The sequence below is a fragment of the Elephas maximus genome, chromosome 6 (assembly GCF_024166365.1).
Source record: "Elephas maximus indicus isolate mEleMax1 chromosome 6, mEleMax1 primary haplotype, whole genome shotgun sequence".
NCBI lineage: Eukaryota > Metazoa > Chordata > Mammalia > Proboscidea > Elephantidae > Elephas > Elephas maximus.
In genome coordinates this window covers 110,069,483-110,097,402 of record NC_064824.1, presented here as the reverse complement: position 1 = coordinate 110,097,402, position 27,920 = coordinate 110,069,483, and the positions used below count along the sequence as shown (strand labels likewise).

General features: G+C 34.2%; 1 protein-coding gene across 3 annotated transcripts in view; it reads left to right on the top strand.

Annotated features, from left to right (window-relative positions):
* The window catches only part of ERBB4 (erb-b2 receptor tyrosine kinase 4), a 1,265,080-nt gene that overhangs the window by 920,839 nt on the left and 316,321 nt on the right, over nucleotides 1-27,920 (top strand). For all 3 annotated transcript variants that reach the window (XM_049888936.1, XM_049888934.1, XM_049888940.1), the window contains 4 exons: nucleotides 3,717-3,790; nucleotides 6,669-6,759; nucleotides 8,767-8,966; nucleotides 24,165-24,297. In XM_049888936.1, coding sequence (XP_049744893.1) covers nucleotides 3,717-3,790; nucleotides 6,669-6,759; nucleotides 8,767-8,966; nucleotides 24,165-24,297 — 498 coding nt within the window. The remainder of the gene's footprint in view (nucleotides 1-3,716; nucleotides 3,791-6,668; nucleotides 6,760-8,766; nucleotides 8,967-24,164; nucleotides 24,298-27,920) is intronic.

Genomic DNA, 27,920 nt, shown 5'->3' with positions numbered 1-27,920 from the left:
CTGCTCTGAGAAGCTCTTTGACCAGGCTAAGGTTGATGATGAGGACTTTCCCCCAGAGCTGACAGAGAGAGAAACGCTTCCCCTGGAGGTGGCACCTTGAATTCAGACTTTTAGCATCCTAGACTGTGAGAGAATAAACTTCCGTTTGTTAAAGCTACCCACTTGTGGTATTTCTGTTACAGCAGCACTAGATAACTAGGACATGCGTTATAGACAGAAAGCATCGGTGATTAAAGAGATGTTTTAATTCCCATTGTAGTTATTAGGTGTTGTTGAGTCAACTGAAACTCGTAGTAACCCTATGAATAGCAGAATGGAACAATGTCCAGTCCTATGCTATCCTCACAATCGTTGTTATGCTTGAGCCCATTGTTGCAGCCACTGTGTCAATCCATCCCATTGAGGGTCCTCCTCTTTTTTGCAGAACCATCTACTTTAGTAAGCATGATGTCCTTCTCCAGGGACTGATCCCTCTTGATAACATGTCCAAAGTATGTGAGACGTAGTCTCGCCATCCTTGCTTCTAATGAGCATTCTGGCTGTACCTCTTCCAAGACAGATTTGTTCATAATTTTGGCAGTCTATGGTATAATTCCCATTACGTTAGTAAATTTCCAGTAGCCTAAATAATCTACAAATTACATTTTTAATAAGATTGTTTAGTTTAATTAAAATATCTGGAGTATTTCTTTAACAAAAAGGCAAAACCATAATTAAATGAGATTATGCTTTTTGAAAAACAAGTTTTGAAAAAAATGTGTCCAGACAGTTAGTCAAATAAAGTTTTAATATATAAAAGACTTTAAAAAGCTAATAGGCATTTTCAGTTTACAGTACAATAGTCATTGCTCCAGGAAGTAGACTAGGCATTATTGACTCCTTATTTAAAATGGGAATTGCAAGCAAATCTCAGTTTTTAGGATTTTCAGCAAGAATATTCCTCTTTAATATTTTGTCACATTTAATACTGTCTATGTACATATAATTAAATAATAAAACATTCACCAAATAAGCATATTGATGCTGTGTCACAGTGAGACATGGCCGGTAAGAGCTTAGATGATAGACTGCAATGATAGACGATAGAAGAGAGGTAATAGACTTGGTGATAAAATAAAGTGATTTCAGTGGAATTGTGAAAATGTTTTTCTCATTTTATCCTGTGATTGAGCTTTATTTTCATCACCAAACACAATGGCAGGGTGGATGTAATGTTCTTTCAAATGGCTCTATATTTAGCCAGGAAAGTTCTTGATTTTAAAGTGCTATGGATTTCAAGTGAGTGTAGGATGAAACTCCCAAGAGGAACTTCAAAGCTGGTAAGTGGAATTCTGTCAACTTATTTTATGAGAGTCCTGAATCTCTGAAATTAAGTATATAAAATTTCTGTGGTCCATTGGGCTTCATGCTAACAGTCCAGAATTTATTTCTTTCCTGGCAACCTGGAGTGTTTTCAGTAAAGGTTTGGACTGACCCCATTATTGTGTGCTTGCCCTGAATTCTGAGTGTCTCTCAATAAAGCCAGGATATTTGATTATATGACTGGGACTGTTCCATACAGTGCTTTTCATCGAATACCAAATGTTGAAAGCTTATTCTACTAGTGTAGAGCTGATATTTCCTCCACACACAAGAGTCTTTGCACTTTAAAAAGTGAGAATAACAAGTTTTCCCACAGGGTGAACTTAATTTTTGGCATCGTATTCTTCAAAAGCATAGCTATCCATTCTATGTATTCTCTCTTATATAGAGAGAAATTTGCTAGATTAATTTAACTTACACTTAAAACTTTTGAGTGATATTCATGTTCCATTGTGGAAAATTTTTATTATGTGCGAATTATAGGGAAATGCGTTTATACTGTTTCTCCAGTCTCAGTAACACACAGTGCTGGTGCCTTCCATAGCAATCCATGTTAAACTAGTAGTGCATTGTATCAATTATAATTTTTAGGTTGAAATTCAAACAGTAATTTAATCAAGCAAAGTTTTTTTTTTTTTTTTTTTAAGGATAACAAATGGTTCACAAACTAGAATACACTGATGATCTAGAATCTGTAAGGCCAATAAAATGTGGTTCCAGAGACCAGGATGGCTGGAACTGATAAAGAGTACGTTCAAGGCTGTAATGCTGAGATGAAGAAATGCCAATAGGTTCAGACTTAAATTTCCAGAAGATAGGCCATGTCTCTCTCTGCTGGTCAGGGGATGGCAGGGTCCCTTGATTGATAGCCCTATTAAGACTGCATCCAGTGTGTGACCACATCTTAGTGGTTATTCTCCACACCATAGGATGGTAATGCAATATATGTCCACAACAAGAAGAAAGCTTGTTTGTTACAGGTAGATACGTACTTCTAAAAAGAGCTAAGTTCATTGTTCTCTGAAGGTTTGGTCTCTCTTGGAGAAGTGGCCAATCAATATAATTTAATTTCTCTCCAAATGGTACATATTAATATGAGGTCTGCACTGGAGCAAATTACCACAAAATGTCTTCTAAAGTAACAAAATAATAATAATATATATTTTTTTGTATTCCTTAAAAAAAAAAAATCTTAGTGGATTGTTTTAACTACTGAGAAAGATTTGGTATTATTTTTTATGTTTGGTTGAATATTCTAGTATGCAATTTTTTTGCGTAGGCTGTATGTTTTCATGAAAAACATTTTCCTAAGATAAAAATCTCTGAAAAATGTCCATCAAATACTGAATTTTAGAAGGTACTTCGTGCTCATTTTTGAAAAGACAGAATATCTCTATATTAATAAAATTAACTACAAAATATGTTTATTCATGAAGAGATGGTATTTAAAATCCTCCAAAATTTATAACACCCCTTTTGATATGATATTTGTGGTAAATTTTATTTTTAAGTGTTAGTGTGACTTATATAGATAGAAGTGAATAGTTCTGTGTTATAAAAGTGAATATAAATAACAAGACAGGAACAAGATGGGCCTAAATAAATAATTTACATGAAGAGTAATGTTCACATAATGTTGAATTATAGCTCATAGAGATAAATGTGTAGCTAAAGCAAGTTTTTTTAAAGCAAAAAAAAAAAAAAAAGGTTGGCTGCACATGTTTGTTTCTATCCTGCTTATGAAATTAGAGATGCTATTAACAATTTAGAATTATTTGAGGACCCCAAAAGGCAATTATTCTCACCATAATATAATTTATTTATAGATTATATTATTCCCAATTAGGAATAAATGTGTAAAATAAAAAATAAAATAAAGCATTCCACAAATAGAGATGCTGTATTTGGGAGTATCTGTTGGAAACCCTGGTGGCATAGTGGTTAAGTGCTGTGGCTGATAACCAAAGGGTTGGCAGTTCGAATCCACCAGGCGCTCCTTGGAAACTGTATGGGGCAGTTCTACTCTGTCCTATAGGGTCGCTATGAGTCGGAAGCGACTCAACGGCACTAGGTTTTTTTAGGTTTTAGGATAGTCAGAGCTGAATCATTCTTGTAGATCCAGAATAGCCTTTGATGAAGAACTCATGTTCTGTGTTATCAAAAATTTCTTCAAGACGCCTATTAGTTCCCTTCCTTATCTAGCATAAAACAATTTAGAAAAGACCTTACTAATCTTCCAATTGCTAATTAAAATAAGCAACAGTTCTTTAATAAAATAACTATTGTCACTGTTCTAATATTTTCACTCCTTTACCTAAATTTAAATTTGGCTGCCTCTCTTTTTGATCTTCCAGGGACCCTTACAATGCAATTGAAGCCATAGACCCAGAGAAACTGAATGTCTTTCGGACAGTCAGAGAGATAACAGGTAATTTTAAAAAGTGCAGTTGTTGTGCTATGTAAATTTTGATGTTTTCTTGAAAATATTTCATAATGTTGGAATCGGCAATTCATTTTCAAAGCAAATCCCAGTGGCTAAAAACTCACTTTTTTTTAAACAAAAGGTATGTAAGCCCTTAGCTTTATGCATATTTAGAAAGCATACGGAATTACAAAAATAAAATATTCATTGCATTTTGACATTACTGCTTTTGGAAAGTGCTATCTGCTCCTTGAACCTATGATTTTTTAATTTACTATATAGCATTGTTTAGCACATATTTAGTGAGAGCCTAATATGTTCAAGGAGTCCCTGGGTTGTGCAAACAGTTAACACACTCAGCTAGTAACTGAAATGTTGGTGGTCTGAGTCCACCCAGAGGTGCCTTGGAAGAAAGTCCTGGCCATTTAGTTCTGAAAAATAAGCCACTGAAACCCCTATGGGCCTCTAACACACGAGGTCAGAATTAATTCAATGGCAACTGGTTTTCATATTTTCACGGGTGTTATGGTAGCTGATATGGAGTCCATTGAGAGAAGTCAGACATGGATTTGCCATCAAATAATGTAAGATCCAGGGAGGAAGATTAGATATATCTATAAATGACTTATAATGCAAGTTAGACACTAATGTCATAAATGTACAGATAAAATGATAAAAAAAATTTCAGAGGAAAAGTTGAAATTACAGTGTTCTTTTTATCTACTTACACAAAATATTTTGTTTTTAGAAGAATAAGTCAAATTAAGAATCATGTAAATGTTTTGATACCTACAATTATATGTTTCTATATGTCTCAGAAGCATAGTTTACTGCTTATTTTGATACTCATTATTTATTGAGTATTATAGCCCAGGATTGTACCTCAACATAAAACAAAAATCCCCACAACTGGACCAATAAACAACATCATGATAGAAGGAGAAAATATTGAAGTTGTCAATGATTTCATTTTATTTTGATCCAGAGTCAATGCCCACGAAAGCAGCAGTCAAGAAATCAAATGACTAAGAATTAATTTAGGTGAACAGAAAGACAACACACAGCATAGGGGAGGTCAGCACAAGTGGACTAAGCCACAAGCAAAGAAGTTTCCTGAATATAACCAAATGCTTCAAAGGCCAGAGTACCAGGGATGGAAGTCTGGAGACCATGGTTTCAGGGGACATCTAGGTCAATTGGCATAACAAATTGTATTAAGAAAACACTCTGTATCCCACTTTGGTGAGTGGCATCTGGGGTTTTAAATGCTAGCAAGCAGCCATCTACCAAAACCAAAACCAAACCCAGTGCCGTTGAGTCGATTCTGACTCATAGCAACTCTGTAGGATAGAGTAGAACCGCTCCATAGAGTTTCCAAGGAGTGCCTGGTGGATTTGAACTGCCGACCCTTTGGTTCACAGCTGTAGCACTTAACCACTACACCACCAGGGTTTCCAAGCAGCCATCTAAGAGGTATCAATTGGTCTCAGCCATTCTGGAGCAAAGGAGAATGAAGATCACCAAAGACATAAGGGAAATATAAGCCCAAGAGACAGACAGGGGCCACACAACCCAGAGACTTCATCAGCCTGAGACTGGAAGAACTAGATGGTGCCTGGCTACCACCGATGACTGCCTGACAGGGAATCCAAAAAGAGAATCCCTGATTGAACAGGAGAACAGTGTAATGCACACCTCAAATTCTCATAAAAATACCAGACTTAATAGTCTGACTGAGATTGGAGGGACCCCTGAGGTCATGGGCCACAGAACCTCTGTTAGCCCAAGACTGGAACCATTCCTGAAGCCAACTCTTCAGACAGGAATTGAACTGGAGTATAAGACAGAAAATGATACTGATGAAGAGTGAGCTTCTTGGCTCAAGTAGACACACGAGATTATGTGGGCAGCTCCTGTCTGGAGGTGAGATAAGGCAGAGAGGAGCAGGAGCTGGTTGGATGGATCCGGGGAATACAGGGTGGAGAGAAGGATTGTGCTGTCACGTTAGGGGGAAAGCAGCTAAGGTGATATAGCAAGGTGTGTATAAGTATTTGTATGAGACTGACTTGATTTGTAAATTTTCACTTAAAGCACAATAAAAAAAAGAAAGAAATCAAATGATGTATTGAATTGGGCAAATCTTCTGTGAAAGACATCTTTAAAGTGTTAAAAAGCAAAGATGTCACTTTGAGGATTAAGGTGTGCCTGAGCCAAGCCATGGTATTTTCAGTCGCCTCAATGAATTCAAATGCTGGATGATAAATACGGAAGACTAAGGAATTGATGTCTTTGAATTATGGCGTTGGTGAATAATATTGAATATACCATGGACTTCCAGAAGAATGAATAAATCTGTCTTCGAAGAAGTACAGCCAGAATGTTCCTTAGAAACCAGGATGGCGAGACTTCATTTCACGTACCTTGGGCATGTTACCAGGAAGGACCCGTCCCTGGAGAAGGACATCATGCTTGGTAAAGTAGAGGGTCAGCGAAAAAGAGGAAGACCCTCAATGAGATGGACTGACACAGTGGCTGCAACAGTGGGCTCAAACATAACAATGATTGCAAGGATGCCGTAGGAACAGGCAGTGTTTTGCCCTGTTGTACATAAGGTCTCTGTGAGTCGGAACCAACTCGATGACACCTAACAACAATGACAACAACATAGCCCAGAAATGCTGATAAGACATTTAATTTTAAAGGAATGAAAAAAATATGTGATAGAATGGTTCATAAACAGGAATGTGCACTGTTATTTTCTTACCTTCCCTCTGTCAACACATTTTCATGTCGTGTCATTTCAAGGATACTTAGTATGAAACACTGTTATCAAGACAATGAAATTCTGATATTTTTCCTTTTTTACTGTCATTATTTTTTGTAGGATTCTTGAACATACAATCATGGCCCCCAAACATGACCGACTTCAGTGTTTTCTCTAACCTGGTCACTATTGGTGGACGAGTACTGTATAGGTAGGTGCATATGCTTAAAGCTGCAGGTCTCTCAGACTTCAAGAATAACATCATGTGCGTATTATGCCACAAACCTCAGCTTCATGGATTTAGGAGATCTAGAAATGCTAGACATAAGAAATACTATGTATTCTTTAAAAAAAAAAAACAAAACTAAAAGTATTACTTGAATTACTGAGAAAGTTTTGGTGTTATGTGTATGTTTGGTTTAATATTCTAGTATGCAATTATTTTCTAATTTTTGCTCCAAAGATAAATACAGTGAAAACTCTCTCTGATGGTGCTATAAAGTATACAGAATGTACAATTAGATTTTTCAAATGCCAGTCATTTGAATTTTAGTGTTTTGCAGGTATAGAGTACATGATGTAAAGCAAAAAATTAAACATTATTTTGTTCATATTATTAAAAGATAGCATTGGTTGACTTTAAAATGTCTCAGATGTGCAGGGTATGAATGCTATTGGACCAGGAGGATCTGGTTTTGTTTCTGGTGCTGTCGTCAGGACCAAACATTACAGGGCTGATGTTTCAGAATTTATCCATGATCCTACACGAAGTGCTAGTTAATAAAAGGATAGGTAAATCAGAGGTCAGAAGGATACTGTCCTGAAGTTCTAATGTGAATATTTCTAACTCACATAACAGAAATATATGAATTAGTCTTTATTGAGCCAATGCTTTTATTTTAGTTTTGCTTCAGATTTGAACTATATGAAATTCTCATTTATGAACAGTTAAAAGTTAATTTATTAAGGATATTTTTATTTAGTTTAAATCTGAAAGATGACTAAAATCAATAATCATTTAATACTCATAAAATTTTACAGAAAGTGTATTTAATTTTACTATTAATACAGGCATCTATACAAAATTTTTTAAATGTAAAGGGAAAAAGAGCTTAATTTTAAAAAAGGAGTAGTTGAGAGGGACAATCTATTCAGCCAAATTTTACCATCCATTAAGTGGAACGCTATAAATCAGTCGAGACATTGTGCTGACTTGGTGTTCAACAGCTCAAGGATGCTATGATGGGAGCAAATTTTGAGAAAATAAATTGCATCTCAGAATTCACCATTGAGCTACTGGTTTACATATATAGCATGTGGAAAATAATTCTCAGTATTAACAGCAAAGTATTTTTAGAATTTTAAATGGAAGAGAACAGCTTTGATATCCAAATGTAAAATAATATTCATTAGTTGACTGAAATATGGGAAGTGTATTTATTCTTTAGAGAATGGAAAATGAAGATAATTACAAAAAAAGGACTCAGCTGAAATAAAAACAATTTCCTTGAAATGATAATTGGTTTCCACAGAGTAGATTTTATTTAAATTTTAGAGAAGCTTTCCCCTGTTGCCCAAACCTTCTGAGTATTTTAAATTTTATTTTAATTTCATTCTTCTATTTAGTATTTAATAATCTTCTCTCCTTATACTTTCTTTGACTAATACAATTACAATGCTTTGGTTTATGAGATATAAATTAAAAGTAAATATCTATAGTTATTATCTGCCTCTAAAGTCACACCTAAATCTATTAAATATCTATAGTAATATTAATGTTTTACTCTGGGTTGATGAACAACCATTAAGTAAAGATTTATTCTTAAAACAAGATTCTGTCCTTGAGGAACTTAGAAGTTCACGGAGGGAGAGGCACTGAGTAGGTATTTCATTGGTGGTTGAGCCGGGATTGACTCGATGACGGTGAGTTTGGTTTGGTTTGGATACCTAGAGCTGGAGATGTATAAACAATATTCATAATTCTAAGGAATGAACATTTTCACTTTGGGGGTCAAATTATTGCTTTTAAAACTGACAGTATATATAGCATATAAAAAAATAATACCCGTCTGAGAAAAGGTTTATTGATTCAATCTCTGCTTATGTTCTATTAACATAATTTTTGGAGTACAATGTGACAGCCTTATTTTACTTCAGGAATGCTTTTTGAACCCAGAAAATATTTATTATTGTTGCATTTCCCCCTGCCTCCTTTTAGTGGCCTCTCCTTGCTTATCCTCAAGCAACAGGGCATCACTTCTCTGCAATTTCAGTCTCTGAAGGAAATCAGTGCAGGAAACATCTACATTACCGACAACAGCAATTTATGTTATTATCATACCATTAACTGGACAACGCTCTTCAGCACCATCAACCAAAGAATTGTGATCCGGGATAATAGGAAGGCTGAAAATTGTAGTAAGTATATTATCTAGCCATGAAAACATACACACTTTACACATTTTCTCCCATTCTGCCAAAACAGTTAAAAATGACTGAGGGTCAGAAGTGTTACTCTCTTATCTCAACCCTTTTTTAGGGGTAGTTGTCTTATACTTAACTACGTGGTATAAAATGATCCCGAGTAGGGGTTTTTAATACTGTAATGGCATGTTTGCAGAACTTGACTAATTATAGAAGACTTCCAGTGGAGATTTGGATTCATTAGGTCTGGGTGGAACCTGGGAATCTGTATTTAATAAGCACCCCAGGTAACTCCTTGGATTTAGTCACCTCTTGGAAATTCACTCTGTTGAATTCTCTGTTGCTTTTTGGTTTCAGTGAATTTGGTAACAAAAGTTAAATAAGGAATTTGCCACTTGAGGGTGGTGGAAAAAATGAAGACCTCTCCGAAAATGTGTAAAAATTACTATTTAAAAAGCGTACTTTTCAAGAGATTAGAAAAAATGCCTTTCTGTACGCATGTCACTGTGTCCTTTCTCACCTATTTTACTACTTAATGACCCATTTATTTCATTGTAACAGAGAAGTGAATAATTTCATGGGAAACATACTTGTTTTTCTTAGGCACATAACTATGCTATCACTCTCTTAGATTGATACTAAGTATGCAATGATTATTACTTAATTTTAATTTTTCTCTGTGTTTCTACTGAGTATAACTCTTTTCTACATCCTTTGAGTTTCACTACTCTGCCCATAGAATGTCTGACATATTTATGATAAATACCACAGAAAAGAATCTCAGAATTCAAACGATCTGTTTAAAAATATTTAGTCTTGATAGGGGGCATGATGAGTCAGCCCCCTTTAGAGCCACATCCCCTAAGAAGAATGTCAGTCTCAGGATGTCTCCTTAATTCTTTGATCTCACCATTGGAATAATTATAAGGGTGTACAAAAATAGTGATTGAGCTATTTTGGGGAGTGTGATTAAATAGTATTTTATTATTATTATAAACTTTTAAGAGGCCAATATGATTGAAGTTGTCACTGAAATGATTTATTTATTAATACACCATCTTGCTTCAGAAAAGATTTAAGGCAACTTAGTTTAGTAAATAAGGAATGTTAGACCTGTCAATTTTCACAAAACATAGCTAATAATTTTTGAAAAGCTCATAGTTCAGCTGTTTTAGAGGCTTAGAAATATTTTCCAGAGAAATGAGAACTATCATAGCACGAGGTTTCTGTTCTGAGTGAACTTAAGTTCTTACACATTCTTCTGTTCCACGCAGACTCAAGACATATAAAATATAATTATGTGTCAAAATATTCATGCTCATATTGAATGAGATTCATCCTTTTGTATAGCCTAGATTATTTCCTTGGTTTTATACATTTCTGATTCCTGACTGAAAGCTTGCTTTTCTTATTCTCTAACACTTAAACTTCTTACCCCACATTACTATTTATGGTTGCATATAAGCCCAGACAGAGTAGACTATTCATGGCAGTAAAATAAAAGTGTTAATAATAACAACAGTAATTCAGGACTATAATAATAGCAACGACAGTAATATATCACCAACCACTTCATTAATCCTTTTGTCCTTTGTGATAATACTTACATTATACATATGAGGTGAATCCTAATCACACAAATGAGGCAATAATCTGCCTTCTTTCTTTAAGTCTCCTTTTCTTCTACTTCTTTCAAAAAAGAATAGTATTACTAACATTCAAAGATAAGGTTTAACTATGAAGATAAAAAAGTTTTAAGGAAATAAAATCAAAGAACATTCTTCTTTGATATGTTTAATCATTTTACAAATCCTATGAACATTAATATTTCTTTTAGTTTAAATAAATCTGAGTAAAATGCCAAAAAAAGAAGAAGAAAATACAGAAAGAAATTAAATGGCTTGGGGGACATCTACGTCAATTGGCACAACATAGTTCACAAAGACAAAGTTCTGCATCCTACTTTGTTGAATAGTGTCTGGCGTCTTAAAAACCTGTGACCGGCCATGTAAAATGCAACTTTTGGGCTCTTACTGTCCAGAGCAAAGGAAAGTGAAGAAAACCAAAGACTCAAGGGAGCAATTAGTTCAAAGGACTAACGGACCGTGTAAACCACAGCCTACACAACCCTGAGTCCACTACTGACTGCTCTGACTGGGATTACAACACAGAGCAGGAAAAAATTGTAGAACAAAAAATCAAATTCACAAAAAAGACCAGACTTACTGGTCTGACAGACACTGGAGGAACCTCCAAGACTATGGGCTCATGACACATTTCTTAAATGGAACTGAACAATTCCCGGAGACTACTTTTCAGCAAAACCAGACAGGCCCATGAAGTAAGCAATAACACCTGAGAGCTACGTGCTCCTTAGAACTATCAATTTTGTTAGATCAAAAGGGCAACATCTGCCAAAAAGCAAAGATGAGAAGGCAGGAAGGGGTAGAAAAGAAGGATGAAAGGAAATGGGGAAACTGGGATGGAAATGGGAAGAGCGCTAACTCATTGTGGGGAATGAAAGCAATATTATGGATCATTTTATGTACAAACTACTGACTGGGAAACTAACTTGCTTTGCAAACTTTCACCTAATGCACAATAAAAAATTAAAACTAAATAAATATATCCACAAGAAATTAAATGGACAAAAGCAAGCTAGAAAAAAGGAGAATTCAATAAATTATATGATGTTATTCTGTATCATTTTAGGACTTCAAACTTTCCAAACCACCATAATAGAGAAAAAAAAAAAAAGGCTAAAAATCTAAAATACTCTTCAACTTTTAGTGCTATCTCTCGTGGACTCAGTTTGTCTTTTTTGCAGACTGTGAACATACTTTCTTGTTCTGTAGGTTTAGAATTGACTCAGCAGTTTGGTGGAGAATAGAAGCAGGTAGTGGAAATATAGTTTTGTGTTGGTGCAACGGTTAAGCTATTGGCAGCTAACCAAAAGTTTTGCAGTTCAAACCCACCCAGCAGTTCCATGTGAGAAAGACCTAGTTATCTGCTCCTATAAAGCCTATAAAATCTTATCAAGCAGTTCTGTTTCGTCACATGGGGCCACTATGAGTCAGAATCAACTGGATGGCACCTAACAACAGCAGCATTGTACAAAATTAAGAATATTTTTATGTTTAACAACTTAGAATAAATTTTGCATGAAATCTGTTTATCAAAATTTAGATTTCAGTCTTGCAGTATATTGTATCTATGAACACCCCATACCCTGCATTTTCACAAATGTAATTACTGTGAAGTCAGCTTCAGAAATGGTGGTGCTGATGTTCACGATAAGCCATAATTGTTCTCCACATATGATTAAAGCCTTTTGATCATCCATAATGCTACCTACAAAGAGGAAGGCTTAATACTTCCTTCATTTTAAATATACTGTAAATATTGGATTTCTACATATCCTCTCTAGATATGCACCACACATATACAATGTACACATGAGCATACACACATATACGCTACGGCATATATGTGTGCATGCTAACATAGCAGATGTGTATATATATGTACACACACATACACACACCTAGAACACACACATACAACTCATACATGCACACATATACTGATCACTACAAAACAGTAATAATAATATAAAAACTTAAACTCATTTTTAATGGGTAACAGGGACTTGTGGAATCTTGCTATTTTATGTGAAAAGTTTCAAAGCAATCTTTATGGTTTGAAGAGATGGAGATTAAGAGAAACTCCAGGATATGAAAATATAGAATATTTTCTGCCTCTTTCATTTATGTGCTTATGGTGCTAACAAAATGATGATGCTGGTTAAAAGGAGCTTTAGTTTAGGTTTATGATAGTATTTGAAATTTATTTAAATAATTAAGCATAAACTTTTAACACTGAAAAGTAAAAAGTATAGTGATAAATTCAGTGCTTCAGAATGAGTTACGTTTGAACTCAAACACCTTGTATCTTAAAAAAAGTTGTATCAGACTCTTAAACCCAACATGAACAAAAGAGATATTAAATTCACTCTTAACTTTCTAAAATGGAAAGATGCTTATTTTTCTAATTGCAACAGTAGCTTTCTAATTGTTGGAAACTGAAACACTGAAAACATATAAAAAAGATAGTAACTTCCCCACTGTGATCCTATATTTAGGATGGCTACTATTAACATTTTGGGGCATATATATGCAAATATATAAATAGATATAGATAATGAAACATTTTCATATATAAGTGGGATCATACCATGTATATACATACAAAACCAAACCCAAAAGCCAAACCCAGTGCCGTCGAGTCGATTCCAACTCATAGCGACCCTATAGGACAGAGTAGAACTGCCCCATATATACTGTTTAGCCACCTGTCGTGGATTGAACTCTGTCCCCAAAAATATGTGTATCAATTTGTCTAGCCTATGATTCCCAGTATTGTGTGATTGTCCACCATTTTGTCATCTGATGTGATTTTCCTATGTGTTGTAAATTCTGTCTCTATGATGTTGATGAGATAGGATTAGTGGCAATAATGTTAATGAGGCAGGACCCAATCTACAAGATTAGATTCTGTCTTGAGCCAATCTCTTTTGAGATATAAAAGAGAGAAGGAAGCAAAGAGACAGAGGAATCTCATCACCGAAAAAGCACCACCAGGAGCAGAGCACGTCCTTTGAACCTGGGGTCCCTGTGCCTGAGAAGTTCCTAGATCAGGGGAAGATTGACGACAAGGGCCTTCCTCCAGACCTGCTCGAGAGAGAAAACCTTTCTCTGGAGCTGATAGCCTGAATTTGGACTTCTAGCCTCATAGGCTGTAAGAGAGTAAATTTTCCTTTGTTAAAACCGTCCACTTGTGGTATTTCTGTTATAGCAGCACTAGACAACTAAAATACCACCTATGAGCAAATGTTTGCTTAACCTATTCTTTCGTTTACTTATTCATTTTCTGTTGACTGTGACAAGAGCAACAAGATAGTAAACACTTTACCTTCTATAATGTCATGAAATTTTGACTTACTATAAAATCATAATTTTTATAAAATCATAATTCAATTGATAGTATCATCATCATCACCTCTAATATATTTTATATTTTGAGAAAATAATTTTATCAGTTAAGATTTACCTTCTTTTAAGAAAATATTTCTAAAGTGGCAGATTTTCTCACTTTCTGTAGGTCCCAAACTCTCACCTTTAATTTGCTGCGCTCCTAGACTAGCTCAGAACATCTTGGGGAAATGAGCGTTTCCAAACGAAACACTGCTTGCCAGGTTAGAGGAATCATTTGGATCTGGTAGCCTATCTTCCCTAGGAAATTATGAACTTAACCACATTTTCATTAAGACTATAGCTGACTATGAATCATAAAGTCCATATCTTAGAATATAATAAAGTCATCATTCTAAGTAATCAGAAGATAGAAAGTCTTAATTATACTTCAAATATTTTCTTTTTAAAATTACCAAATACATCAATACACTGCTATTTGTTTAAAAAAATCAAATAAGATACTTTTTTATCATATTTGAAACAGTGCAATGCTTAATTAGTAATAATGCTACAAAATGTTCTTTCTATTCTTATCAAAAGGGTAATGAACAGTTATATTGCTGATTAGTTCCAGAAATGGCACCTCTACATTTTTGCAACCTAGAAAGTCTCAAGGAAGGAAGGGCTTCTCAACAATAAAAATGAAGATTACTGCAGGCTTTGGTTTTTATTACAAATGGCAATGTTTTGACATGACTTTTCTCTGTATCAGTGGTTGCCAAAATTTAAAGTTAAAATTTTTAATTATGAAAAATGAAGAAGTCTGTATTCCAGTTGCCAGAGATTCTGATTGAGATAATGTGGTGTGAGACCTAGAATTTTGCATTTTTAATACATATCAGGTCATTCTGAGGCAGGTGTCTGTGAGTGAACCCTGAAGAAGCTACTCTGTCCTCTACACCTGTTACTCTTCATGTTTTTCCATAGTCAGGAATGTATTATAAAAGGTGTAGTCCTGGCTGTGAAGAATACCTTAGTTTCTCTCCTGTGAAAGGTCGGTTCTTCAAAAAATACCTAAGGTAGGAAAATTCACAACTGAGTAACTTAAAACCATATATTTAATAATAGTTTGGGAGAGAAAGATAGAGTGAACTTAGAAAAGCAACCTATAAAAGTGTTTTTTTTTTAACTTATCCAAAATAGCAGCAATAATACCCTCAATAAAAAAGCAGATTTAATGATAGTTTGTACAAAAACTGGGTGATGATACATGTTGTTTTTATTAGGTGCTGTTGAGTCAGTTCCAACTTATAACAACCTTCTGTACAACTGAATGAAATACTGCCCCATCTTGCACCATCCTCACAATCATTGCTATGTTTGAGCCCATTGTTGTAGCCACTGTGTCAATCCATCTTGTGGAGGGTTTTCCTCTTTTTCATTAACCCTCTACTTTACCAAGCATGAGGTCCTTCTCCAGAGATTGGTCCCTCCTGATACATGTCCAAGGTACGTACATAGTGTACTATTAATTTTCATGTACTTTAGGGTTTCAAGAAAACACTTATAGGTTTATTTTACCTTTTACAGTTACGGTACTTTTGAGAGGCACTTTATAATGCGTCCAGTATTCCAACCAAACGGTCAAAGCCTTTGTAATATGTTATCACTGCTCCTCGACACTGTCCCCAACAGAATTTATTTTCTAGGTAACGAGGCCCCTATATCATTGCTCAAGTCAGAGTATAGAGCAAGTTGGGTTAAGCAAAGATCAATTCTGCTTTCCTCTCAGTCGAGATCTCTTTCTCCAGGGAACATGGTTGGTCCTGGCAGAGCAATGTTAAAAGCATCCTTAGAGCTTATAACCAAAACCAAACCAAACCCAGTGCCATCGAGTCGATTCCGACTCATAGCGACCCTATAGGACAGAGTAGAACTGCCCCATAGAGTTTCCAAGGAGCGCCTGGCAGATGTGAACTGCCAACCTCTTGGTTAAGAGCCATAGCACTTAACCACTGTGCCACCAGGGCTTCCTTAGAGCTTATAAGTACAGATAAAAGAGCTTCACCTTCTTTCTTTCAACATCTATATTGCAAAAGGGACTGATTGACACCTCCTGGGACCCTAGACAATTCACTCTTATCTTCCTGCCACCAGCTAGTCAAACTTGTCTTTGTCAAAGCAATTGAAGTGATATATTTTTTAATTAATTTTTATTAAGCTTCAAGTGAACATTTACCATTCCAATCAGTCTGTCACATGTAGGTTTACATACATCTTACTCCCTTCTCCCACTTGCTCTCCCCCGATTGAGTCAGCCCTTTCAGTCTCTCGTTTTGTGCCAATTTTGCCATCTTCCCTCTCTCTCTATCTTCCCATCCCCCCTCCAGTCAAGAGTTGCCAACACACTCTCCAGTGTCCACCTAATTTAATTGGCGCACTCTTCATCAGCATCTCTCTCCCCCCCACTGACCAGTCCTTTTCATGCCTGATGAGTTGTCTTCGGGGATGGTTCCTGTCCTGTGCCATCAGAAGTTCTGGGGAACATTGTCTCTGGGATTCCTCTAGTCGCATTCATATCATTAGGTATGGTCTTTTAATGAGAATTTGGGGTCTGTATCCCATTGGCCTCCTACTCCCTCAGGAGTTGTCTGTTGTGCTCCCTAGCAGGGCAGACATCGATTGTGGCCGGGCACCAACTAGTTCTTCTGGTCTCAGGGTAATGTAGGTCTCTGGTTCATGTGGACCTTTCTGTCTCTTGGGTTCTTAGTTGTCTGAAGTGATATTTTGAAAGTATAAATAAGATATTTACTTTCCTACTTAAAACCTTTCAGTGGTTTTCTACAGGTCTTAGGACAAAAAAAAAAATTTTTTTTTTTTTTTCTAGGACAAAGCATAACATCCTGAAAATGGCCAAGAGGTTCTATATCATCTGCCCTTGTCTACCTTGCTAACTCACCTGGTACCACTTTCCCAGTCACTGCCCATGTCCAGCCTGTTATCTGAAAGCATTATTCTTCTTCCCTCTTCCTCCCCAGGTTTTCTTGGCTAGAATTGTATGTTCCAGTCCATCCCAGCCCATTTTGCCTTGAAAATTCATAGATATCCTTCTCCTCTTAGCTTAATGTCCCTTCTTCTGCAGGCTGACTTATGCTACTCATTCTCTAGGTTAAGTCAATGCCTATATTCTCTTAACACTGTAAAATTTTGTGATTTCATCTACCAAAATTTTAGCTATATATATTAAAAAAAAAAAATGATTATTTGTCTAATTCCTATCTCCCCAACTAGACTGTAAGCTCAACTTAAAATAAGTTGTTTTCAATACTTTTTTTTTTAAGGTAGACACATGATTATGCTTTGTGTTTTCACATTTCTCTTCTGTACATTTAGTATTTACTCAGTGTATTCGAGCCTGCATTAAATACTCTAGTAAATGATGTCTAATCTAAATCACAACCATGAAAGGTAGACATTATTATTCATTTTTACATATTATTAACATGTAAATAATTTGCCTAAGGCTTCATTGCTAGTTAAATAGTAAAGGTTTGAACCTATGTCTGTTTGATCCCAAAACCTGTGATATTACTACTAAACAATATTTTTTAGCCTTAAAATAAAATTAAAGATACATGCTCAAACACAGTCTAACACATGCTTCCATATATATGGTTAGTAATTCAAAGAGTGCAAATAGTCTTGTTTTACAATGAAAGAAAAGATTTTATCTTGTCTTTGTCTTTAGATAGACACTTCAGTTCAATATTTTGGAGCTAATCCAAAATTTTCACACATGCTGTGCAGTAGCAAAAGCCATTGTTTTAAGCTTGTCTTTATTTTAATGAAAGCAGGTTCAGTGTTCTCTACAAAGGTCAAAATACCAAACACATTATTATCTCTCCAGATTCTTAACAGACAGTTACAATTCAGATGAGATAAAGAAAAATCTATTTTACAGCTTCCAGAGAAAACACAGAGAAAGTTAAAGGTTGCCTAATAAATACATTGCTAAAGTTTCTTTAGTGAGGTGTGCAATGGCCTTTTGAACTGTACACCATTGACTAGGACTTAAACTCCTTCATGTGTGACTATCACTCTGGAATCCAGAGGACTGTTGAATTCTTGGTGCTGATCGAAAACTTCTTTCTCTTAATTTCAAAGAACTAGCTTCCTTGGTGTTTTGTTCTATTCTATGTCAAAATACAACTCTTAGTTTCACTCTGGAGAAAAAGATCAACCAGCCTTGTCTTAGTTATCTAGGACTGCTATAACAGAAGTACCATAAGTGGATGGCTCTAACAAAGAGAAGTTTATTTTCTCACAGTAAAGTAGGCTGAAGGTCCAAATTCAGAGTGTCAGCTCCAAGAGAAGGCTTTCTTTCTCTGTCACCCTTCTCATCAATCATCCCCCAGACTAGGAGCTTCTCTGCACAGGGACCCAGGGTCAAAAGGATGAGCTCTGCTCCCGGCACTGCTTTCTTGGTAGTATAAGGTCCCCAACTCCCTGCTAGCTTCTCTTCCTTTTTATCTCTTGAGAGATAAAAGGTGGTACAGGCCACACCCCAGGGAAACCCCTTTACATTGGATCAGGGATGTGACCTAGTTAGGGTGTTACCATCTCTCCCTAATCCTCTCTAACATAAAATTACAATCACAAAATGGAGGGCAACCACAGAATACTGGGAATCATAGCCTAACCAAGTTAATACACACATTTATATACCTAGTGAAGCAGTGATATGAGACCTATGTTACTATTTAATTTTTACTGGCATTTATTATTTCTCTTCATCATGAATGAATGAGAAAGAATTCTTGCTATTAGTTCAAAATCAATATAACAAATACATTATCAGCTAGTATTTCCCAAGCTGAACATCAAATTATTCACCTTTGGAAGGAGAGTCTCCATATAAGAAGAGAAAATATAAATAGTTGAAATTTATAGTATTTTATTTTAATAAATATTTAAGATATGGAGAGAAAAGTAATTTAATGAAGTCCAAAAATGTATGAGTTACCTAAAATAATTAATAACATATTCATAAAAAAGGAAAATCTTACCAACAGTTAAAAATATTCTATTCAGTCTCTGTCCATTCAGATTATCTTTAAGAATTATGTTTTTCTGTTACTTAAAATTATAGCCATGAAGTTGATGAGTTAAAATAGGATAGAAGGAAGTGTAATTTTCAGTAAAGTTTAACAGGTGTTAAATGTATGTAGAGGAAATATTTAAGATAATTATATTAAAAATGGGAAGGGTAAAAGGACTTAAAAGGAGGTAATATTTCTACACTTCATTCAAGGTGGTAATGATAAGTTGTAGAAATATATATAACATCACGGTAGACTGTGAAACCACTGAAAGCATGACAGAATGAAATATAGTAAAAAAACACTATAGGTAAATCAAAATGGAATTGTAAATTTAACTATCCCACTAGAAGCAAGCAAAAAGGATTAAAAAAGAGAAATGAAAAACAGAACAAACAACAAAAAATAAAATGAGAGACTTAAACCCAACATAACAATATTTACATTACAGTTAAATGATCTAAATGGACCAATAAAAAGACAGAGATTTTCAGAGTGGATTAAAAACAATGGCCCAACTATATGCTGCTATGAGAAAGTTACTTCAAATATAATGATGTAGACTGGTTAAAGGTAGACATTATATACATATATATGTGTGTGTGTGTGTGTGTAAGAAGATATATCATGCAAACATTAATCAAAAGAAAATAAAAGTGGCTATATTAACATCAGATAAAGTGTCAGAGCAAATAAAATTATGTAAAGATAAAAGTGCCTGTCCACCATGTAGACATAGTAATCTTAAATGTTTACACACCAAACACCAGAGCAGCAAAATATGGTAGGAAAAAACTGATAGAACTCAAAAAGAAATAGACAAATCTACAATATTAGTTGAAGACATTAATATCCCTTTTGCTAGACAGAAAACCTGCAAGGATATAGAAGAACTCAATAAGACCATCAAGCAGCAAGATCTAATGAACATTAATACAACAACCAACAACAGCAGAGTTTATATTCTTTTCAAGTGTCCTTGGAACATACACCAAGGTCGACTATATACTTGACCATAAACAAAACCTCAGCAAGTTTAAAACAATTGAAATCATACAAAGTGTGTTCTCTAACCACACTGAAATCAAAGTAGAAATTAATAACAGAAAGTTAACAGAAAAATCTCTGAACACTTTGAAACTAAATAATATTTTACTATATAATCCACAGATCAAAAAGGGAGTCTCAAGGGAAATTTTTAAAAATACTGTAAACTTAATGGGAATGAAAATACAACAATCAATATTTGTGGAACAACTAAAGCAGTACTGCAAGGGAAATTTATAGCAATAAATGAACACATTAGAAAAGAAAAAAGTCTCAAATCAGGAATCTAAGCTTCTACTTCAAGAACATAGAAAATGAAGATAAGCAAAAAAGGAGAAGGAAGACCATAACAAAAATAAGAGCAAAAATCAATGGCATTGGAAACAGAAAACAACAGATAAAATCAGTGGAACAAATAGCTACTTCTTGGAAAAGATTTTTAAAAAATGACAAACTTCTAACAAGACAAACAAGGAAATAAAGGAGAGAAGGCATAAATTACCAATACTAGAAATGAAATGGGATAGTACTACAGTCCTTGGAGATATCAAAAGAAAAATAAGGGAATATTACAAACATCTCTGCACACATAAATTTGATAACTTTAATGAAATGGAGGATTAATTGAAAAACATAAGCTACCACGTCTCATCCAAAATAAAATATATGATTTGAATAGCCCTATAACAATTCAGGAAATTAAATTTATAATTTCAAAAATACCAAAAAAGAAATATCCAGGTCCAAATGGTTTCATAGAGAATTCTACCAAATGTATGAAAAATCAATACCAATTTTATACAATCTCTTAATTTTTAAAAAATTTTTTCTTGTATAAAAAAAGAGAACATTTCCCAATTTATTTTCTGAATCTTAGTATATTACCCTCCTACCAATACCAAATGAAGAGTACAAAAAAAAAAAAACTGAAGACCAATATCCTTCAAAATTATAAAAGCAAAAATTCTTAACAAAATATTAGCAAATAAAATTCAGCAATATATAAAAGAATTATATACCCAAACTAAGTAGAGTTTATTCCCGGGATATAAGACTGACTCAGTATTTGAAAATCAATTACTAAAATCTATGATATTAATAGGTTAAAGAAAGAAAATCACATGATCGTGTCAATTGATACAAAAAAGCATTAGAAAAAGTCAATACCTATGCTTGATAAAAAAATCTCAGAAAAAGATTAGCGGGAACTTCCTCAACTTGATACAGACCATCTATCAAAAACCTGCATCTAACAATAACTTAATGGTGAGACTGACTTTTTTACCCTTAGATTGGGAACAAAGGAAGAATATTTGCTTTCACCACTCTTAATCGACACAGTATTAGAAATTTTAACCCAGTGCAGCAAGGCAAGAAATGCAAATAAAAAGCATACAGATAGAAAAGGAGGAAATAAACCTTTCTCTTTTGTAGGTGGCATGATTGTTTTTATAAAAAACAGCTGAAGTAATCAACAAAATACTCATAGAATAAATAAATGAATTCAGCATGGTCATAGGATCAAAAAAAAAAAAAAAAAAAAACCAAACCCACTGCCGTCGAGTTGATTCCGACTCATAGTGACCCTATAGGTCATAGGATATGAGGTACAAAATCAATTGTACCTACATACTAGCAATGAACATGTGGACACTGAACTTAAAAAGTACAATATCATTTACAAGTACAATAACAAAAAATAAAATTAAATACTTAGGTGTAAATCCAACAAAACCTGCATGGGACTTGTATGCCGAAAATGACAAAATGCTGATGAAAAGAATCAAAGAAGACCTAAGTATTTGTAAATATGTGTAGTCATACATACTATGTTCATGGATTGGAAGACTCAAAATAATAGATGTCAGTTCTCCTCATGTAGATCTATAGGTTTGACACAATTCCTATCAAAATCCCAGTGACAGTTTTTGAGATACATACAAGATTATTATAAAACATATATGGAAAGTCAAATGAATGTGAATAGCTAAAACAATTTCGAAAGAAAAGAATAAAGTGAGAGGATTCAGCCTACCTGCCATCAAGGCTTTTACATAACTACAGTAAACAAGATTATGTGGTATTAATGGAAGGATAGATACATAATTCAATGAAACAGAATAAGGAACCCAGAAATATACCCACACAAATATGCCCAATAGATTTTTGACAAAATTTTAAAAGTAATTCAGTGGAGGAAAGATAGCCTTTTAAACAAATGGTACTGGAGAAAGTGAATATGCATAGGCAAAAAAAAAAAAAAAACTTAACCAAGCTCTCACACCTTATAAAAAATTAATTGAAAACTGATCATGAATTTAAACATAAAATGTAAAGCTATAACACTTGAAAAAAAAACTTTGGGATCTATGGCTAGGCAAAGAGATTTTAGTCTTGACACCAAAAATTACGGTTCATAAAAGGAAAAATTGGTAAGTTGAACTTCATCAAAATTAAAAACATTTACTCTGTGAAAAATCCCATTATGGAAATGAAAATACAAACTACAGCTTGTGAGAAAACATTTGCAAATCACATATATCTAGAATGTGTAAAGTACACTCAAATTTCCAGTTTAAAAATAATCCAATTGAAATGGGCAAATGACATGATGAGACATTTCCCCAAAGAGAATATACACCTTGCAAATAAGCGCATGAAAAGATGTTCAACATCATTATCTATTTTATGGAACTTCAAATTAAAACCATAATGAGCTATTTCTACACACCTATCAGAATGGCTAATACAAAAATAGTGACAACATCAAATGCTGGAGAGATTGCAGAGAAACTGGATCACTTAAACCTTGCTGGTGGGAATATAAAATGTTACAGCTACTTTGGAAAACAGTTTGTCAACTTCTTAAAATCTAAAATGCTAATATGAAATGACCCAGCAACTGAACTCCTGGGCATTCATTCTAAAGAAATAAAAATTTATGTTCACACAAAAGCCTGTACAGGAATATTTTTAGCCATTTTATTTGTGATAGTCTCAATCTGGAAACAAACTAGGTTTAATTTAATGGGTGAATGGTTAAAGAAACTCTGTTATATCCATACCATGAAATATTACTACTAATAAAAAAAAATAAATGATTAATACACAATGCAACCTGGATGAATCTATGGAGATTTATTCTGGGTGAAAAATGTCAATCCCAAAAAGTTTCATACTGTATGATTCCATTTTCTTAATTATTGAAATGACAAAAATTTTCAAATGGAGACCAAATTATTTGTTGTGGAGGTGGGAGGTAAGGATGATGTAAGGGCAGGGGAGAAATGGTTGTGTCTATTAAGGGGCAACATGAGGGATTCTTGCAGTGACAGAAATGTTCTATATCATGACTGTATCAAAATTAATATCCTGATCATGACATTGTAAAATAGTTTTGCAAGATGTTACCAATAGGGGAAAGTACATATGATGTCTCTGTATTATTACTTATAACTACGTATGAATCTACAATTATTTCAACATAAAATGTTTAATTTAAAAATACATATACTGCAAACTTGAAATATACCACTAAAACAGCAAACCAAAATGTGTATGCAGCTCAGAAGTCAGTCAAACAGATAAAATCATTTAAAAAAAAAATTGAGTTGATCTGAAACATGGAAGAAAAAGAGAAAAAGAACAAATTGGACAAATGGAAAACAAGCAACAAGATGAATGATTTCAATTTAAACATATCAGTTATCACATTAAATATAAATGGTTTAAATATCCCAATTAAAATGTAAACATTTTTAGATTTGATAAAAGGACAAGACCAACTCTATTCTGCTTCTAAGAAACAGAGTTTGACTTTGAAGATTGACGTTTATTCATACTTATTAAAAGGCAATATTGCTATGTAAACACAGTGACTGGGGCTCTGCAATATGGAAGACATCGGGAGCATGGTGGGGCATGGTGATTTTCTAAGCAACCTAAGTAGCCTAGCACAAATCTCTTTCAAATAAGGTTCTTAGAAATAGCTTTACTTAGGAAGATTTGTATTAAAATCATAAGTTTTGACACCGACTTTTGTTTTATTTCTCCTTCATTTTGGTACGTTTCAGCTGCAGAGGGAATGGTATGCAACCGTCTCTGTTCAAATGATGGCTGTTGGGGACCTGGGCCAGACCAGTGCCTGTCATGCCGACGCTTCAGTAGGGGAAGGACCTGCATAGAGTCTTGTAACCTCTATGATGGGTAAGGCTACTTATAATGTCATCTTTGCCTCATGAGCTTTGAAATAGTGATTGGTTCAAATTTAAAGATTACAAGAAATTGGTAATATTTCAAAATGTATCTGCTGGCAAATTTTTTCTTTTTTTAATCCATTAGTCAAGAGATTTAGTTGTTTATAGCAACATTCACATAATTATTGTTGCCATTTTGCAGTGGTATTTAAAATGCTGACATGAGGAAAGTCTTCAGAAGAATAAATATAGAAATTTCTTTTAAACTTTAGTAGTCTCTTGTTTTCATTGTGTGCTGCTTTTTTTTTCTTTTTATTGTGCTTTAAGTGAAAGTTTACAGTTCAAGTTAGTTTCTCACACAAAAATTTATATGCACATTGTTATGTGACCCTAGTTGCTCTCCCTATAATGTGACAGTGCACTTCTCCTGGAGCTCTTGTATAAAGGTTGCTACATATAGAAGAATTGTTTTAAGGTATATAATTCCATTTGCAATAACTATTATAATTTTGAATTTTTTATCCAAAGGATAAAAATCCATAGATCATAATAATATTGATGTGTCTCTCTTTTGAAATATGACCAAAACCAATTTTCTTTCTGAAATTTAGGGAGAAAAAGGTAAAAATTTAAAGTTCAAGTACAAAACAGTTTTAAATAAGGATTTAATTTTTTTTCAGGAAAATTTCAGCTTATAAACTTGATAAATAACAAATTATGTTGTCTCATATGAATTACTTTCACATTATTATGGAAAAAGGGAATTTTCTGTATATATAAATATTATAGATCAAAATATGCTTGTTTGAGTGTGTAGAAGTTGAGGCATTAAAACTTAATGTAATGGACTTTAATTTTATTAATTAAATGTTACATTAGAAGTTTATTGAATATATGTATGTATGTATATTTTAAAGAGAGAATGGATTCTAGAAATAATTTGATCTAACTGTAGCATTTTATACATATACTGTGAGAACTGGAGTAATTGAGTATACTGGTCAAAGTCACAACACTGTTAAAGAGCCCACACCATTACTCAGGGCATCTGATTTTTATCTTGTTTTCTTTAAAAAAATGACAATGGTTTTTATTTTTCCTTTCAGTTATAAATTTGTCAGAAACGATGAAATTAAAAAATATTTGGATGTTTATACCGTCTTCTAACTCCTTTCTGTAAAGCATGGAAAACTAACCAAAAAAAAAAAGGGGAGGAGAAATATAGCCTTACTTAGTAAAAAAAAAACTAATTTCCATGCCATATTTGAAAGTTTAAAAAATTTTCAGTATTTATGTCATTCAATGAAATTCATTAAAGAAATGTAAATATTTTAATGGGCTTTGTAGTGATAACAGGGCCCGAATTATAGGGAGCCCTGGTGATACAGCAGTTAAGATCTACAGCTGCTAACCAAAAGGTTGGCAGAAAAACTCTACGGGGGCAGTTCTACTCTGTCCTGTAGGGTCACTATGAGTCACAGTCGAATTGACAGCAACGGGTTCGGTTTGGAAGTATAGGTAGCTTTGATAATGAAATGGTGAAGATTTTGGCTGCTAACCAAAAGTTGGGCAGTTCGAATTCACCAGCTGCTCCTTGGAAACCTTTTGAAACAGTTCTACTCTGTCCTGTAGGGTTCCTATGAGTTGGAATCAACTGGACAGCAATGGGTTAAGTATAGGGTGGGTTTGAAAGATACGTAAGCATCTTGTAAAAGTCTTAGGTAATTCTTGCCGGTGATATTAGCTAGTTTCTTTCAGCTTAGTCTGATGACTAAGGTAGGATTTGGAGAAGAATGGATTCAAATCTTAACTTCATCACTCCCTAGTTGAAATATCCTACCTAGGACAAATTATCCGATCTTTCTAAACTCAGTTCATAGAATGGTTTTGATTATCAAATGCGAAAATGTATAAGAAGGTCTTGCCATAACCCCTAGAGTTATCATTATTTTCTTTTTGTATTTGTTAATCTGAGCTGATTAAATGGTTAGTTAGATCAGCCATCTTAAAAACTGCAGCAAATTATCAAATACAAGTATGACATTTATCAAAATCAGGGAACCAATTTTTATTAAAAAGTTTGGTATCAGGAGAGAAGAAATCCTAAGAAGATGATATTTTTGAAGGAAAAAAAGAAAATTAGTTCTTGTCTGATTAGTGCTCAAATCCAGGTCATATAAATCGCTGCATTTAAGCAACTCTTAACTGTAGTGCACAAGCAATCAAAGTGAAAGAGAAAGCTAAATACAATGGAATCTTGTAACTTTAATTATCTGGCACTGTTTCAGTTCTTCTCAGACTTTAAGAACAACACTGAAAATATCCTGTTTAAGCTTTCTGCAGGCATCTTACATATGATAGTCATAAACTTAAATGACATACTGCTTTTCTCTTTTACTGATGAGATTTAGGAAACTGAAGCTTAGAGAAGTTATTTAAAGGCTAGGACTATTAATGTTGGTCCTGGAGTTTAAATTTGGGAAGGACTTGACTCCAAAACATTTGCTCTGGCCCACAGGTTTGGCTCAGGTAATGCTCAGCTGCTAACCAAAAGATTGGCAGTTCAAACCCACCAGCTGCTACTTGGGAGCTGTCTTCCTTAAGGATGTACAGCCTGGAAACCCTATGAGGCAGTACTACTCTGTCCTATAGGGTCACTGTGAGTTGGAATTGACTCGACGTCAGTGGACTTTGTTTTGTTTGTTGTTGTTTTTATTTTAGCACACACAACAACAACAAAAGTATGGGAAACGTAAAGTAGCAACAAGTAAAAAAAAATCAGTATACAAAGCCCATAGCTCAATAGTATATGATTTGTTAATTCAGATTTAAGTGAAAGGGGAACTCTGGCAAAGCCATAGTAGAATCACTAGGAGATGGTGAAATAAAAAGAAAAATGATGGAGAAAGTGAGAATAAAGGGCAGAAGAAGTAAGAGGGATTGCAAGGAAGATCTGCTGTTGGAGCAGAGAGGACGAGAACCAGAAGCTTTTCAGAGTCTCTCTACAGCCTGTATGGAAGAAGAGGCAGCTAGGGTGTCTCCATGGTTTTCTTGTATACTCACATGCAGTGTACTCCTCAACTCTGCCAGGGGAAGAGGGGTTTAGAGAGAGAGAGGAGGAAAATCATGGCCTCTATTTTAGTACCATAAAAATTATGAACTTTGTTTAGCATAACTCTTCAGTTATCGATGCTTTTGATTCTCTTTTCAATTTACCTATCCCTTTCCTTCCTCCTTCCCTCCCCCCCATCACATACCAGGTCATTTGATCATTTTCTGAAGATTCCCTATGTTAAGTACTTTATAACACTCATGTAGACAAAATAAGAAAAAACTTTGCTTTAATAAAGTTGAGATTTTAAACTCAAGAAAATTCATAAAATGATTCATTGCAAACGAGCAGCTCAACTTAAAAATGCAAAATTCGTGTAACTAAACATTTGTATTGCATATATAATTGAAACATAAATTTATGCTATTCATTTTGAAAAATCAAACTTTATTTTGCCTTGGAGTACATGTGGTCATAATCTAACAGCAGAAGATACAGCTCATCCTTTCAGCTTCTGTAATTAACGTTAAGGCTTTTACTATAACCTGATGAGATAGTTTACTATGTGGAAAAAAATAAAC